Raw genomic sequence first — 14,456 nt, 5'->3', positions numbered from 1 at the left:
CCTCTACACTTCAATTTTAAAAAGGTGGCAACTGGGTGGCTCAGTCTGTTAAGCATTGGACTTCCGCTCATGTTATGATCTTATGGGTTCGTGAATGTGAGCCCCGCATCAGGCTCTCTGCTGTCAGCACAGAGCCGGCCTCAGTTCCTCTGTCGCCCTCTCTCTCTGCCTGTTCCCCACTCGCACATTCTCTCTCTCATAAATATTAAAAAAAAAAACAAAAAAAGGAATTTACTTGGGGTGCCTGGCTGGCTCAGTAGGTAGAATATGCAACTCCCGACCTCACTGCTGTGAGTTCAAGCCCCACATAGGGCACAGAGTTTACTTAAAAAAAAAAAATTTATTCAAATTAAATAAAAATCCCTTTCATAATTTTACATGAAACTTCTACTCTGTTAACAGGCTTACTTGGGGCATCGTTTTCTTGTTACCTGCTTTCTCGTTACCTGCTTGTCAAGGTTCCTTTTGAAAATGCTAGTGGTCTCAGGGCACCTGGGGGCTCTCAGTCAGTTAAGCACCCGATTCCTCATTTTGTTTCAGGTCATAAATTCATGGTTTGTGAGTTCAAGGCCCACATCAGCCTCCATGCTGACAGCCCAGAGCCTGCTTGGGATTCTCTCTCTCTCTCTCTCTCTCTCTCTCTCTCTCTCTCTCTCTCTCTGCCCCTCCCCCGCTTGCTCTCTCAAAATAAATTTTTTAAATTTTTTAAATAAAAGAAAAAAGAAAAAAAATGCTAACAGTCTCAACTGTCCTAACGGAAAAACAGCGTGAGAAATCCTGACCCATGCTTCAGCCTGAAAGGAGGGGGGAGGAGGAGACACGTGGACATCTCAGTGCTGTTCCTTACCTGCAGGCACACGGCAAACGGAGGACAGAGCTTTGCCAGCAACTCAAGAGACGCGCCCACAGCCACTCTGCACCCCACCTGCTGCTCAAGCCCAGCTCCCCAAGGCCACGGGCAGGCACGTTACCTTCCGCTGCGCCAGCCCAGCCTTCCTCTGAGGGCTGTGCCATGGCCAGCGGCGCCGTCTCCTCCAGGGCAGAGTGTTTGTACCGGACAAAGTAGATCAGGTCTTGAATATCGTCCAGGACCGCCGCCTCTTCAAATACGTGATCTTCCCTGGTGCCCAGCTCTCTGTTTTCGGCCACACGGGCGTCCAGCATCTTCTCTGCTATGCTCAGAATCTGGGACTCAGACGCACGGAAGACCTTGTCTAGGACCTTTTCCACGTTGTAGGGCAGGCTCTCCCGCTGCGCGGACTTCAGCTTTAGTGACATTTCGAGGAACATGGCTTCCAGCTCACGGACGTCGAAGTACTTCTGGAACCGCTCCAGGGACTGCTGGTCCTTAAAGAAGCTGCCGATCACAGGCAAGTCCTTCACAGGGTCCCCGTGTGCAGCCCCCTGCGGCAGGTCACCCTCGTGCCCCCCATCGGCAGAGCCCCGGCCCCCCGTGTCCACCGCTCTCTGCAAGTCCTCCCGGCCCTCTTCTGCGAGTCCCTCCATCCCGGGCTTCCCGGGAGGCCTGGAGCTCTGCAGGTGTTCCTCACGGCCGTCTTCTTGAAAAGAATCAGAATCTTGATTCTCAGACACTTCTCCTAACTCTGGAGTCTGCATTTTTTGGTCAGGAGGGTCACTAACCTCAGGTGGTCTCCGGGCTTTCTGACCCACGAGAGGGCTTTCTTTTCCCACTGCCCCACTGCCCATTTCCCTGGCCCCAGGGTCTGCCTCTTTGCCCAGAGTTTCACTTTTTCCTTCCATTTCCACAATATTACTAGCTGCTTCTTTGTTTCCTTGTGCCTCTGCCTCAGTGTTAGTGGAGCCCAATGCAGCCCCTGCGGGCGCCTGGGGGCTGACACCCAACCGCCCGCCCTGAATCCCAGGGCTTTTCTCTTTAGCTTGTTTTGCACTTAGAGCATTTTCATCCTCCAGGAGTTCTTCAGGGCTGTAATCATCTTCTGCTTCCTGTGTCTTCTCGGGGTGGAAACCGGGCCCTTCTGGGTTGTCCACCTGGACTCCCGTCTCCACTTCTGGCGTGCCCTCCGCGGGCCTCTGAGGAGCCAGGTGCTTGCCTGAGGAGCCCTCTTGGACCCTCCCATCCACCTGCCCATTGTGTGCCAGGGCCGTCTCTTCTCCTTGTGGCCAGGAAAGATTTCTCCCGGCAAGGGACCCCTCTTCTTCTGGGGCTCCTGGCAAACCAACTTCGTCCGGAGGGGAGGGCCTAGGTTGACTGTCAGTCTTGAGATGCCATTCCTCTTTAGAGTCAGCGTGTGGAGGCTCCACCGAGACCGTGTGTGGCTCTGGTCCACCGACCACAACGTTTGCTTCTCCCACACCGTCTTCAGAGGCGTTATGCTGGTTGCCTCTGGACGGCGGGGCGATGCCCATGGAGTCCTGCTCAGTCTTTCCTCCGGTCGCCTGACCCCCTGGAGCTGCAGGTTCCGCCTCGCGCTCCAAGCCACCTTCTGAAATCCGCTCTGTGGGCTTTTCTTCGTGGAGCATTTCTTTTGAAATATGAACAGCTGCTCCTTCTACGTCATTTTCTTTGTTATCAAAAGCCAATTCCGACCCTTCTTTCCCCTTTTCGGCAGCTGGCAGCGAGCCGAGGTCACTGCTTTGAGTGGCACCAGGTGCCTCTGTGCCTTCCCGCCTCCCCTCCAGCCCCATCTCTGCCCGAGCCAGGCCCTTCTCGGATTCCCCGACGTTCCTCCCATGTCCTGCAAAGTGAATTTCCGGGTCTCTGTCATTACTTGTGTTAGGGGCCTCTAGAATCAAAAGCCCATCTTCTGCCTTTTTAAGGTCAGTGGAATCCGCTGCCAACTGTGGTTTGAATACATCACCACCTTCCTTTCCTTCCTCTGGATCAGAACTCCCTCCGGCCACACCTGGTCGTCTGTCACCTTCGGTGAATAAGATACTATCTTCCCAGGTTGTCAGTAGATCTTGATCATAGTTTTTGATGCCGGGGGGCTGAGTCACCTCAGCCTTCTCCTTTTCCTTTGAATTCTGCCCTGTCTCTGTTGGGTATTTCTGAACTCCAGACTTCCCTGGCGTCTTCACGTCTTCCCCAGCATGTGTGAAGGTCAGTAACGGCAGCTCACCGAAGCTTTCTTCATCCTCCTCGTCTTCCTTGCCAACTGTGTAATACTCCATATCCAACTCCTCGTCGAAGTCATCTTCCAATGAAGTAACAAGCCTGGTGGTCTCGTCATCGGAGACCAGGGCATCAGCAGTCGAGCCAAATTTGGTTTTTAAGTCCAGAGTCATTTCTGTTTTCAAAAGCTTATAAGCATCAATCTTCTCCTGTTCACTGGAGAACTGAGACCCATTGTTGGTTTTGTTGCTTTCACTTTCCGGCACTTTTAGTTTATCTTGTAGCACATCCTCAAAAGGTTCAAATGCAGGTTGGTCTCCCTGAGCATGATCTGCTTGACTGTGTATGTGAGGGTGGGTCTTCTGAGCCCCAGATCTTCCCCTGAGTTCCTGAGAGGTTTCTGAGAGTATACTTTCACTCTCCTCAAAGTTAAATTCTACTGCTTCAGGTTCAAGTTCAGGTTCAAGGTCACTTTCATCAACTGCTTCAGGTGGTGTGTCCTCATGCTGAATTTTTTCTATAGCTTTCTCGGGCTCTCCAGTTGCAGAGTTGTACAATTCCAAAAATCCTAAAAGTTCTTCTACGTTGTAATTATCAAAATCATCTCTTCCCCCATCAAAACAAACAAAATCTGTCTCCTGTAAGAGAAAGAAAAACATCAGCATGTCACTAAGTATCATAGGAGCAAACTCGTCTTACCCACGCTAACAAAGGCTAACCTCAAACTGGATCTAGAGGGGCTCCTGTGCCAACCTTGGGCAATGATTGATTGTGGCTAGTGGGGGGGGGGCACTGGTATAGAAGCTGGAATGCACTTTTCCCTGGTTTTCTGCTTCAAAGGGGAAGGACTCCTACCTGATTTCCCTTCACTGTCTCCTCCTCAGGATTCACAGGCTGGTGAGTTTGCTCTGCACCATCCCTGTGTTCTGTTTGGGACCTGCTAGAGGGGACATATATCCTCTCCGCTCCATTCTGTCAGTTTCATAGGGACAGTCCCCTTGGGGAGGCTGCCCCATTAGCTAGCCGTCTGTGGGTGGGTCTGTCTTATTCTACACTACAAAGTCAGAAGGCCTATTATTTCTGCACATCCGAGCCATGTTCACTGAAAAGCTTTATCAATAAATAATAGTGACAGTTTGGTCTCCACATGCCTGACTCCTGGGTCTCTCAATTTGTTCTGATCACAAGTGGAGAAAAACAGGGTGTCATTTATTGGGTCCCCCAACTGCCAAGCACTGTGCCTGATGTCCTGGGAACTCATGTCATAATAGTATGTGCAGGGGACACTGGATGACGACCTGGCTTCCCCACCACTGTATCCTCCAGAATATACTTCTGTTTAGTCAGCCTGAGTCAGGCAGAATCACCCTGCTGTCAGCCTCCGAGTCTACCCAGATGTTTTTTGGCTCATGTTCTGTTAGGGCTGGGAAAGATAAATGAGCCTAGGATTAAACACAGCCTTATTAAAATACTGGTGCACGGGCAGTAAAAATTTAGAGGCACAAAGAAGTGTGTCAAGAGGGCTCCTGCTTAATTATTACCTCAAGTACAACCTAAAAACTAGATTTGGTGAGGAATATATTCTAAATCAGGGCCATAGGTGTCATTAAGATCTGCTTTCAGGACTGTCCGTAAGTCAACATTCTTCCTTTCCTCCAATAATAAGCAGCTTGACATCAATGGGGCCATAAACAGAGGGCAAGTTTAAAAGCCAACAAAGGTAATTCTCTTCTCCTAACTGAACTTTCACCAAAGTCTGAGGAGCCCTGACCAGGACAGTAGGGATTAATTTCTTCGTTTCATCACATGCGATTCCAAGCCACTTTCTTAATTCTGAGGGCAGCATGCTATGGGAGGTACGCTAGGAAGGCAGATGCCCGAAGAAGTGAGGTCACTGTGACCAATGAACTGCTATCTCACACCTATAACCCGGGAGTCTCTTCATTAGGAATGAAGCCAGACAGGTAATGGGGCTGATTTTATGACCCTTGAGATAATAAAGAAATGCTAAGTACAGCACTGGCTCTAAGACTTCCTATATTCTGCCAATCTCATCTAACGATGGCCCAAGGCCAGCAGCCTGCATATCTGCAGCACTATAAAAAAAAAACCACTCAAAGATTTTTGAATGAAGGTGGACATCCATTACTACACATTTTAGAACTCCAGAAAACGGGCACCCGTGTGGCTCAGTCAGTTAAGCATCCAACTCTTGGTTTCGGCTCCAGTCGTGATCTCACCATTTGTGGGTTCGAGTCCCGTGTCCCGCTCTGCACTGATAGCACAGAGCGTGCTTGGGATTCTCTCTCCCTCTATCTCTGTCCCTTCTCCCCTATTTCTCCTTTTCTCTCAAACTGAATAAACTTAAAAAAAAAAAGTCCAGAAAATGATAAGCAGGACTAAGGACCCCAGAACACAGAATCCTCGTCATCACAGAGCAATGTCGTGCGCCCAGGTGAATGCTTTATAGGATGTGCGGTCAGTACCATCCAGAGCTGAGACCAGACCTCTTACGCATCTCTCAGGTTCCCTTTTCCAAACCTGTAATGTGACTCTCTAATCCCTTAAATCATTAAAAAACCAGTTGTAAGAAAACCACTGCAGGGGCAGTTAACAATCTGACTCATGATTTGGCTCAGGTGGTGATCCCATCGTCCGTGGCTTTGAGCCCCGTGTTGGGCTCTTCGCTGACAGTGCAGAGCCTCCTTGGGATCCTGTCTCTCCCTCTCTCTCTGCCCCTCCCTTGCTTGCACACACACATAATCTCTCCCAAAATAAACTTAAAAAAAAAAAGAAAGAAAGAAAACTATTGTAAACTGGCATTTCTGACCTAGTATGTAGTTTAGTGTTTAATCGGACTTCTTCTCGACACTTAAAATGTCTAAGAGCTATTCAATGAGTAAAGTTTTCTAGTGGAGATTCTTTCCTTCCTTTTGCCTATAAAAATGTATAACTTTTTTTTTTTGCTTGTTTATTTTTGAGACAGAGAGAGACTGAGCGTGAGCAGGGGAGGGGCAGAGAGAGGGAGACAGAGAGTCCAAAGCAGGCTTCAGGGTCTGAGCTATCAGCAGAGAGCCCAACATGGGGCTCGAACCCAGAAACTGCGAGATCATGAACTGAGCCAACGTAGGACACTTAACCACCTGAGCCACCCAGGTGCGCCAAAAATGTGTAACTCTTAAACTTAATAACAAAGATATTGAATTCTTAATTTCTCCTCATATAAAGCAGCAAAGAGAAACCCTATATAACTGCACATATTAGACAACTACCAAATAATGACACAGTCTCCTATAAACTCTTTTCAAACATTTTTTTTTTCTATTTTTAAGAGTTACCTGACTCTAAATTAAAACCTGACACACAAATGTTAACTTGGTTTTTTTTCTGGCCAAAATACAAGGACTTTCAAAAATCATTAACTGACTATAACTGATGAATGTGAAAGGCAATTTATAAGTAAGAACCAAAAAATAAAAAATAAACAATCCATAACATAACTTACATCTGCTGGAACCCGTAGTTCCTCTTCAGTATATTTATGGACTACTTTGATTAAATCCTTTGGAAAATATCCAAAAATACGTCCAACCTATATGAAAAAATGGGCAAAAGAAACAAATACCAATCAAAATTCTCCATAAGAAATATAAACGACAGACTTTTCAGCAGTGAGAGGAAACACACAGATAGATACGTAGGGAGGTTTAACCACAAGAGACAGATAATTGCTATTATGATTACACAGATTATTATTCCAATGAAAATTAAGTACAGAATATTTTAAAGCCAATTTTTCTAAAACCACTGAAGTTTCCTTTCATCGTGCAACTTAATTCTAAACAGAGTACATAGATTTCTGAAGCAGATCGAAGACCTACATAAGAGAAGGTGTTTGTATACTTTATGACTAAAACTAAGCAAATCAGGCGCACCTGGCCAGCTTCGTCAGAAGAGCATGTGCCTCTTGATCTAAGGGTTCTGAGTTCAAACCCCATGTTGGGTGTAGAGATTAAATAAATAAACTTAAATATATATATGTATATAATTCCTAAAATGAGTGATCACTACAATAAAAAGCAAATATTTATTGATACAATGGGCCATAGCAGCTTTTTCAAAACTAGACTTTCAATATTGGGGGAGAAAATAAAATTCATACTAATCTACACGTCAAGCTTTAGTTTCAGGCAAAGTAAACCCCTAAAGAAAATGACCCTACTTATCTACGGCACTAACAGCTAAACAACACCGAGCCCTCCTGAGAGGCATACACTGTCCTCCGCTGGCTGCGTCCAGAAGGGAAAGCAGATCTCTGGGAAGGGCTCTGAAAAGCATCCAATCCACCAAGGGAAAAAAAGGCTACATCTTATCACCAACTCCTAAAATACCCTCATTAGGAGTGCTGCTGTTATATCTGGCAAATGTGTGAAAGCCAGTCTTAGTACCAGAATACCGCCTTGAAGATTAGATAAGATAGGCAGTCAAAAACTGCTACCCTGGCAGTTAAAATCTAAAAACTCTAAGAAACCAAAAAAGACTGTAGGATGAAACCTAAGGAACAGAAACAAGAATCAATGTGAGAGGCACCTGAGTGGCTCAGTCTGTTGAGCTCTGACTCCTGCTTTCAGCTCAGGTCATGATCTCACAGTCCATGAGACTGAGCCCCACATCAGGCTCCAGGCCGACAGCACAGAGCCTGCTTGGGATTCTCTCCCTCTCCCTCTCTCTCTGCCCCTCCTCCGCTCATGCTCACACTCTCTCAAAATAAATAAACTTAAAAAAAAATTTTTAAAGCTAGGGGTCTCAAGAGAGTTTTTAATTTTCTAAAATATAAGTTTCATGAAATAAGAGGGGAGGCTGAGTGGAAATACACGTCTTCCTTTTCAGGAAAATTCTATCAAGAGAAAGTCTGGAAAAGGGAGAAAAATCAGAAATATATGCATTAAGAAGTACACTAATCTTTGTGCAGTCTCTGTCCACTGAGACCAGAGGTCATATAAAACTCCATATTTTGGGGTATCTGGCTGGCTCTCTCAGTAAAGCATGCGACTCCTGATCTCAGGATTGTGGGTTCAAGCCCCGTGTTGGGTGTAGAGATTACTTAAAAAAATAAAATCTAAAAACAAAAGAAAATAAACCCTCCATATTTTTTACACTGGGCAGTATTCTATGCCTTAGGATCTGACAATAAAGGGCTCCAGAATCGTGGGCCCTCGGGACTGGAAGTAATCTTTATTGTATTCATTTATTTATTTGAGAGAGAGAGATGGTGCATGCGGCAGCAGGGGAGAGGCGCAGAGGGAGAGAGAATCGTAAATAGGTTCCATGTTTAGCACAGAGGCCAACTCGGGGCTCAATCCCACAGGATCATGATCTGAGCCGAAATCAAGAGTCAGTGCCCCTGGAAGTAATTTTATATCTAATGTGGCTTCCACATATCAGCCCTGCCTAGGAATTGCTGATTTGATTGGCAGCGGGTGGGGGGGGGAATACTTCTTCAAGAGAACAAATTCTACAAACGTTATTATGAGGACAAACATAAGTAAGTGTCACTGCCCTAAAAGGAAATATTCAAAAGGAAGATAGGTAAGATGTGGGCCCTTCCTTATGGGGATTTTGACTATAGGCGCAAAGATGGTATCTGAACCAACTGCAATAAAAAGCAACAAAACCGTTGGGGGGTACCTGGGTGCCTCAGTCGGTTAAGCTTCCAACTCTTAATTTTGGCTCAGGTCGTGATCTCTTGGTTTGTGAGTTCGAGTCCCATGTCGGGCTCTGTGCTGACACTGCAGAGCGCACTTGCAATTCTCTCTTTCTCCCTCTCTCTCTGCCCCTCTCCCACTCACGCTCCAGCATGGGCACTTTCTCTCTCAAAATAAGTATATAAAGTTAAAAAAAAAAAAAAAGACGGTATAGGGGATGCCACGTGAGCAGTGCAAACTGACATGGGAACAATGATCAGACAGCAAGACCCCTCTGGCCAGGCTGCTGAGGACAATGCTTCCCTACGAAGGCAGCATGAGAGATGAATTTGGCCAGAGGAAAATGCAAGTCAAGTTCACTGACCCAAATGCTCCAACTTAGCCACCTCACTGTGTATAAAACAGGCAGCCTAGGTACTCAGAAAGCTTCCCAAGAGTGAAGATTATCAAGAACTCTCATGTGGTAGATTGGCAGGAAACATCCTTCTTTGGACTTAGAGACTCAACCAGGACTCTGCCTAAACTACAAGTACTGAACCTAACCAATTAGTCAGTTTTTCAAGACTCCCCCCTAGGGGGGTACCAGGCAGGGTGGCTCAGTCGGCTGAGCTTCCAACTTTGGCTTAGGTCATGATCTCACAGTCCATGAGTTCAAACCCCACATCAGGCCCTGTGCTGACAGTTTGGAACCTGGAGCCTGAAGCCTGCCTCAGATTCGGTGTCTCCCTCTCTCACTGCCCTTCCCCCACTCAGACTCTTGTCTCACTCTCTCTCTCTCTCTCTCAAAAAATAAGCATTAAAGAAAAGTAAAATAAAAAACAAAATTCTCCCCTCGGTATCTGGAATGCCAACAAAATGAACATATTTTTCTCTGTGTAGGTTTTTCAAGCCTTATTTTCTGTTGTCTGGTATTTCATGGAGAGTAAAAGTTCCCACAGCGAGGACCGGATATTCCTGGAAGTTTGGACAATCCTAAGGTTATGAAGAATTCTTATTCCTTTCAGTAAAGAGGCAGTCCATGCATCACACTTTTTAGAAAGGAAAGAACAATAACTCAAAGGCTACCAACCAGGTCCCTCCTAGGGAATCTCATTAAAAATATGAAAGCCTGGGGCACTTGGGTAGCTCAGTTGGTGGAGCGTCCGACTTCAGCTCAGGTCATGGTCTCGCAGTTCGAGCCCTGCATTGGGCTCTGTGCTAACAAACAGCTCGGAGCCTGGAGCCTGCTTCAGATTCTGTATCTTCCTCTCTCTCTGCCCCTGCCCTGCCCTGCTCATGCTCTGTCTCTGTCTCTCAAAAATAAATAAATGTTAAAAATAAAAAATAAATAAAAACAGCAAAGCCTGAGTATTATTTACAACAGCCAAAACATGGAAGCAAGCCAAGTGTCCATCAACAGATGAACAGATACAGATGTGGCACACACGCATGTACACACACACACAGGAATATTACTCAGAAATAAAAAAAGAATGAAATCTTGCCATCTGCAACAAGACAGATGAACCTAGAGAGTACATAATGCTAAGTGAAATAAGTCAGTCAGAAAAAGATAAATGCCATATGATTTCACTAAGGTGGAATTTAAGAAACGAAACAAAGGGGGCGCCTGGGTGGCTCAGTCGGTTAAGCATCTTACTTCAGCTCAGGTCATGATCTCGCAGTTCGTGGGTTCAAGCCCGCTTCAGAGATAGCTCAGAGCCTGGAGCCTGCTTCAGATTCTGTGACTCCCTCTCTCTCTGACCCTCCCCTGCTCGCTCGTGCGCGCGCCTCTCTCTCTCTCTCTCTCTCTCTAAAATAATAAATGTTAAAAAGATAGAAAAAAAAAAAAGAAATGAAACGAAACAAAGGAAAAAGAGGCAAATAAAAAACAGACACTTAAACGACAGAGAACAAACAGCTGGGTTCCAGAGAGGGGGGGGGGGTGGAATCAGGGATGAGGAGTAAAGAGTACAATTATCATGATCAGCGCGGAGTCCCTCATCGAACTGCAGAGCCGCTATACTATACACCGGACACTAATATGCCATGGTATGTTAATTATACTTGAATTAAAAAAAATTTTTTTTTCATTCTAAAACACGATGGAGTCATGGGTTTCCACATGCCATCAGGGCACCTGTAAAACTGCCCGGAAAGACAGCAGCTGGAGGACCTCCAGGAGCAAGCGTCTGACCAGCGAGAAAAGGCTGACCAAGGAGATGCAAACAAAACAAGGAAACAAGAAGACACACAGTGAAAAGGGCATTTTGCTCTTCTATCGGGCCATTCGATTAGGTTGCCTATTCCCAGAGCTGCCAATCTTTCACAAAGGTTAATGATTTAGAAAACTAGAGGGGCTCCTGGGGGGCTGAGTCAGTGAAGCATCTAACTTCGATTCAGATCATGATCTCACGGCACATGGGTTCGAGCCCCGTATCGGGCTCTGTGCTAACAGCTCACAGCCTGGAGCCTACTTTGGATTCCGGGTCTTCCCCTTTCCCTGCCCCTCCCGCACTCATTCTGTCACTCTCTCTGAAAAATGAATAAACGTTAAAAAAATAAAAAAATAATAATTTAGAAAAAAAATACACCTACAATCAACTTTAAATATGAACAGCTGAAACACAGCCCTGCCCAAAGTTTACAGGATTAGAGCTAATGCTCACAGCAGTGAGGTTCAGAATTTTCAGGTTTCGCCCCTTCAACCTTTCCTGCGCACAGAGTGGCGGATGAGGCCCACAACTTAATGATGAGCAGCACTAACCAGGAGCAGTTCGGCCCTGTTTAAGGCACAGAGCGCCAGCCAGGGGCCAGGACAGATGCCTACTGGGGAGTCACAGCCATCCTGCTTTCCCAGGCCGGCAGAGGGGACACGTGAACGCCATCAAAGACCCCAAGAAAACACTTATTTAAATCCACAGCACTACAGAAGCCAATAAACCGTAAGGAAACAAAGTTATGTCAAACTTGTACTTACACTTCCAGCCCAAACTTCAGGCGGTCTTCCCGCCAGTTTATAGTAGACATATACGGGGTCGCCTTTTTTAAAACTCACGAAACGACAATCGGGGCCTGTAAAATCTTCTAGAGCCTCCCCCCGGTACATTAACACTGTTGGTAAAGATGGGGTGGGGAGAGAGAGAGAGAAAAAACAGATGTCAGGATTCAACTTTCAGAGTCCATATTGATTTATCAGGAAAAGAGCATTTCTTCTGTGAACAACAATCGAGTTTACAGAAGACTCTCTGGAATCAGTTCATACGCTGCAAGTATCTAAAATCTTTACAGAGCTTTATCGTCACATAGCATCTCCTACGAGGACATGGGGGAGAGGACCACCTTCCCTGCTTTTCTCTAAGGAGGATGCCAGGAGACAAAATGCAGCGAGTCCACCGCCACACATGGCTGGTCTCCGGAGAAACTCACTAGCCTTCTTGTCCTCAATCTCTGCTGTTTCATAATCATAAAAAGCTTCACTGTGCAACCGGATACACTCAAGTGCAGATGCTGACGGGCTTACGCGTGACTGGGTGCAGAGGTAATAAGGAACTGGGGAGGGCCTCCGGGAGCCCCCAAGGGGTCAATTAGCTTGAACTAACACTAAAAGGCAGGATCTTTAAGTGGCTGTAGCTGCTACCAGGTAGCCATAAACACTGTCAGCTTCTTGAGGCCACACCATTCTTCCCATACAGCATCCGGATAAATTAGCGGGAACGGGTATCACATCCCAGTACAGGTCCAATCATGCGGCACAGTAACGTGGAGCTGTTATGACGGTAGGTGATGTGGACCCTACCCAACATCACAAAGCTTTCAGAAATGAAGGGGAAACACCCTTATTTATTTATGTCTAAGGCAAAAACCACAAGTGTGCATCACAGGTTGCAGGGACAAGCAAAACGATGAGAATTGTTCAGTAAGTAGTTACCCTCGGTCTCAAAATGCAGGACTTAAATCACACTGGATCTAGAAAGTGGTAGAAGCAGAATTTTTCTTTTGGGTGGCCAAATACACAGTTTCTAATGTAAGATCAAACGGACAATAGATGCAATTAAATAGCAGAGAAAAAGAAGGGTAAATGGAAAGAACGCTTTTTCTTAAAGCCCATTAGCAATAAATACATTAAAACTTATCTTTGAATACGTATGGGGGGGTGAGCCGGTAGATTTGAAGGCAGTTATTTGGATTTTGAAGCTAAAATCCGATTATTTTAACTATATGTCCAGCATCCTAATTCAGATAGACTTGGGGGAAAGGACAGGTTGAAGGTAATGGGCAATTTCAGATTCCAGATTCTATCAGGACTGGAAATGGCAATGTTTCTTTTCCCCCTTAGAAGAAATCATGAAGAATGTGTAACAATAAATTAGATGACAACATCGCGCACACCAGGAAACAACTTTCTGGAAAGTGCACAAGGACAGCACACACATACACACACCTTGCTAAACAAACAGTTTGTGCAACACACAGTCCGGCCCCTGCCCAGCGGCTGGCTGCCCCTTGTGTTTGGTTACATCTGTTTGGACACCTGCCATTTCTCAACTTCTGTGACAAGGAAGGGCCCTTCCAAAACCATGCCTTTGTGTTGAGGAAGCATCAGCGACCTGATTCTCCAGGTAACGTTATGGTTTTGAGGAACCCAAGTCCGAGAGTCCTTGAAAGCAAAGCATAGCAAGCGTTCTGTCTTAAGCCAACCCTGCTTACTAGTCATCCGGGTTTGCTAAGAGGAAACAGGGCAAAAACCGTGGAAGGGGCTCAACTTTTGTGGTGTTTAGTTGCTTCAGCCCTAAGTTACCTCTAGGAAAAGGCTCTACACAAATCAAAGACGCGTCCTCCTCTGGGACGGTGTGGCAGGTGGATACAAACTCCTCCCAATTATGAAATTTGCTTTTGAATAGCACCAATTTGAATATAAATAGCTAGAGTGTAGGCTTAGGGCGTCTGCGGCAAGAACGTTTTTTTCTATAGGTGTTGTTTACAATTTATGAACAACCGTTTCTGAAAGCGGTTATCACGAAGTTACAAGATTATTCAAGACCCTCCGGCAGGCGGTAGGAATGATTCTGGTCCCACAAACACAGAGGAAGAGATTCCAACAACACAAGCGACTGAGGCGAAAGCCGGTCGGCTTTATGAAACCCTTGGGGAATTCATTATGATTACTTTAATAATCCTCTTCATCGGATTTCTGGACATCTCCGGCCTCCTCGCCGCCCACAGACCATCCCCCACCCCCAATCTAGGACTGGGGAACAATTCCGCTTCCTGCGCAAAGAGGAGGCTGCCGGTCCCAGGTGGCCAATGCAGATTCTCGGCCTCTTTCGAGAGCGAAAGATTCTGGCCTTCCTAAGGTGCCCTCCCTGCCTGGCTGTTTGCGAGGAGACTTCCACGCACAGAAATGACAGGACTGAGGCAGAGCCGGGGAGGAGACCTCGGAACACACTGCATGCTTGGACTCCGGGCTCGTCCCAAACCCGAACTCCAGTCCCTGTCAAGAAGGCGGTAGGAGCCCCAAATCCGAGAAAGCGGTTGGGCGAAGGGGCAGCGCCAGCGCGCACTTCCCGAGCCCCACAACGGACCCGCCGCGGGGAGCGCACCCGCCGAGCCCTGGGCGCATCGGCGCCCCGACTGCACCCACCCAGGTCCCCGCCGCGGGGGCAGGAGGGCGCTCG

The 14,456-nt window shown here is 46.7% G+C and overlaps 1 protein-coding gene across 8 annotated transcripts in view; it reads right to left on the bottom strand.

Moving 5' to 3' along the window:
* The window catches only part of MIA3 (MIA SH3 domain ER export factor 3), a 52,035-nt gene extending 40,143 nt beyond the window's left edge, over positions 1-11,892 (bottom strand). For all 8 annotated transcript variants that reach the window (XM_029935677.1, XM_029935680.1, XM_029935678.1 and 5 more), the window contains exons 1-3: positions 11,759-11,892; positions 6,600-6,686; positions 972-3,732 (exon numbers count right to left, since the gene is read on the bottom strand). In XM_029935677.1, the coding sequence (XP_029791537.1) occupies positions 972-3,732; positions 6,600-6,686; positions 11,759-11,887 (2,977 nt within the window). In that variant the 5' untranslated portion in view covers positions 11,888-11,892. The remainder of the gene's footprint in view (positions 1-971; positions 3,733-6,599; positions 6,687-11,758) is intronic.
* Between the last annotated feature and the right edge of the window lie 2,564 nt (positions 11,893-14,456).

The sequence above is a fragment of the Suricata suricatta genome, chromosome 3 (genome assembly GCF_006229205.1).
Source record: "Suricata suricatta isolate VVHF042 chromosome 3, meerkat_22Aug2017_6uvM2_HiC, whole genome shotgun sequence".
Classification (NCBI taxonomy): Eukaryota; Metazoa; Chordata; class Mammalia; order Carnivora; family Herpestidae; genus Suricata; species Suricata suricatta.
The sequence above is the reverse complement of the archived record's forward strand: the minus strand, read 5'-3'. Positions and strand labels throughout refer to the sequence as shown.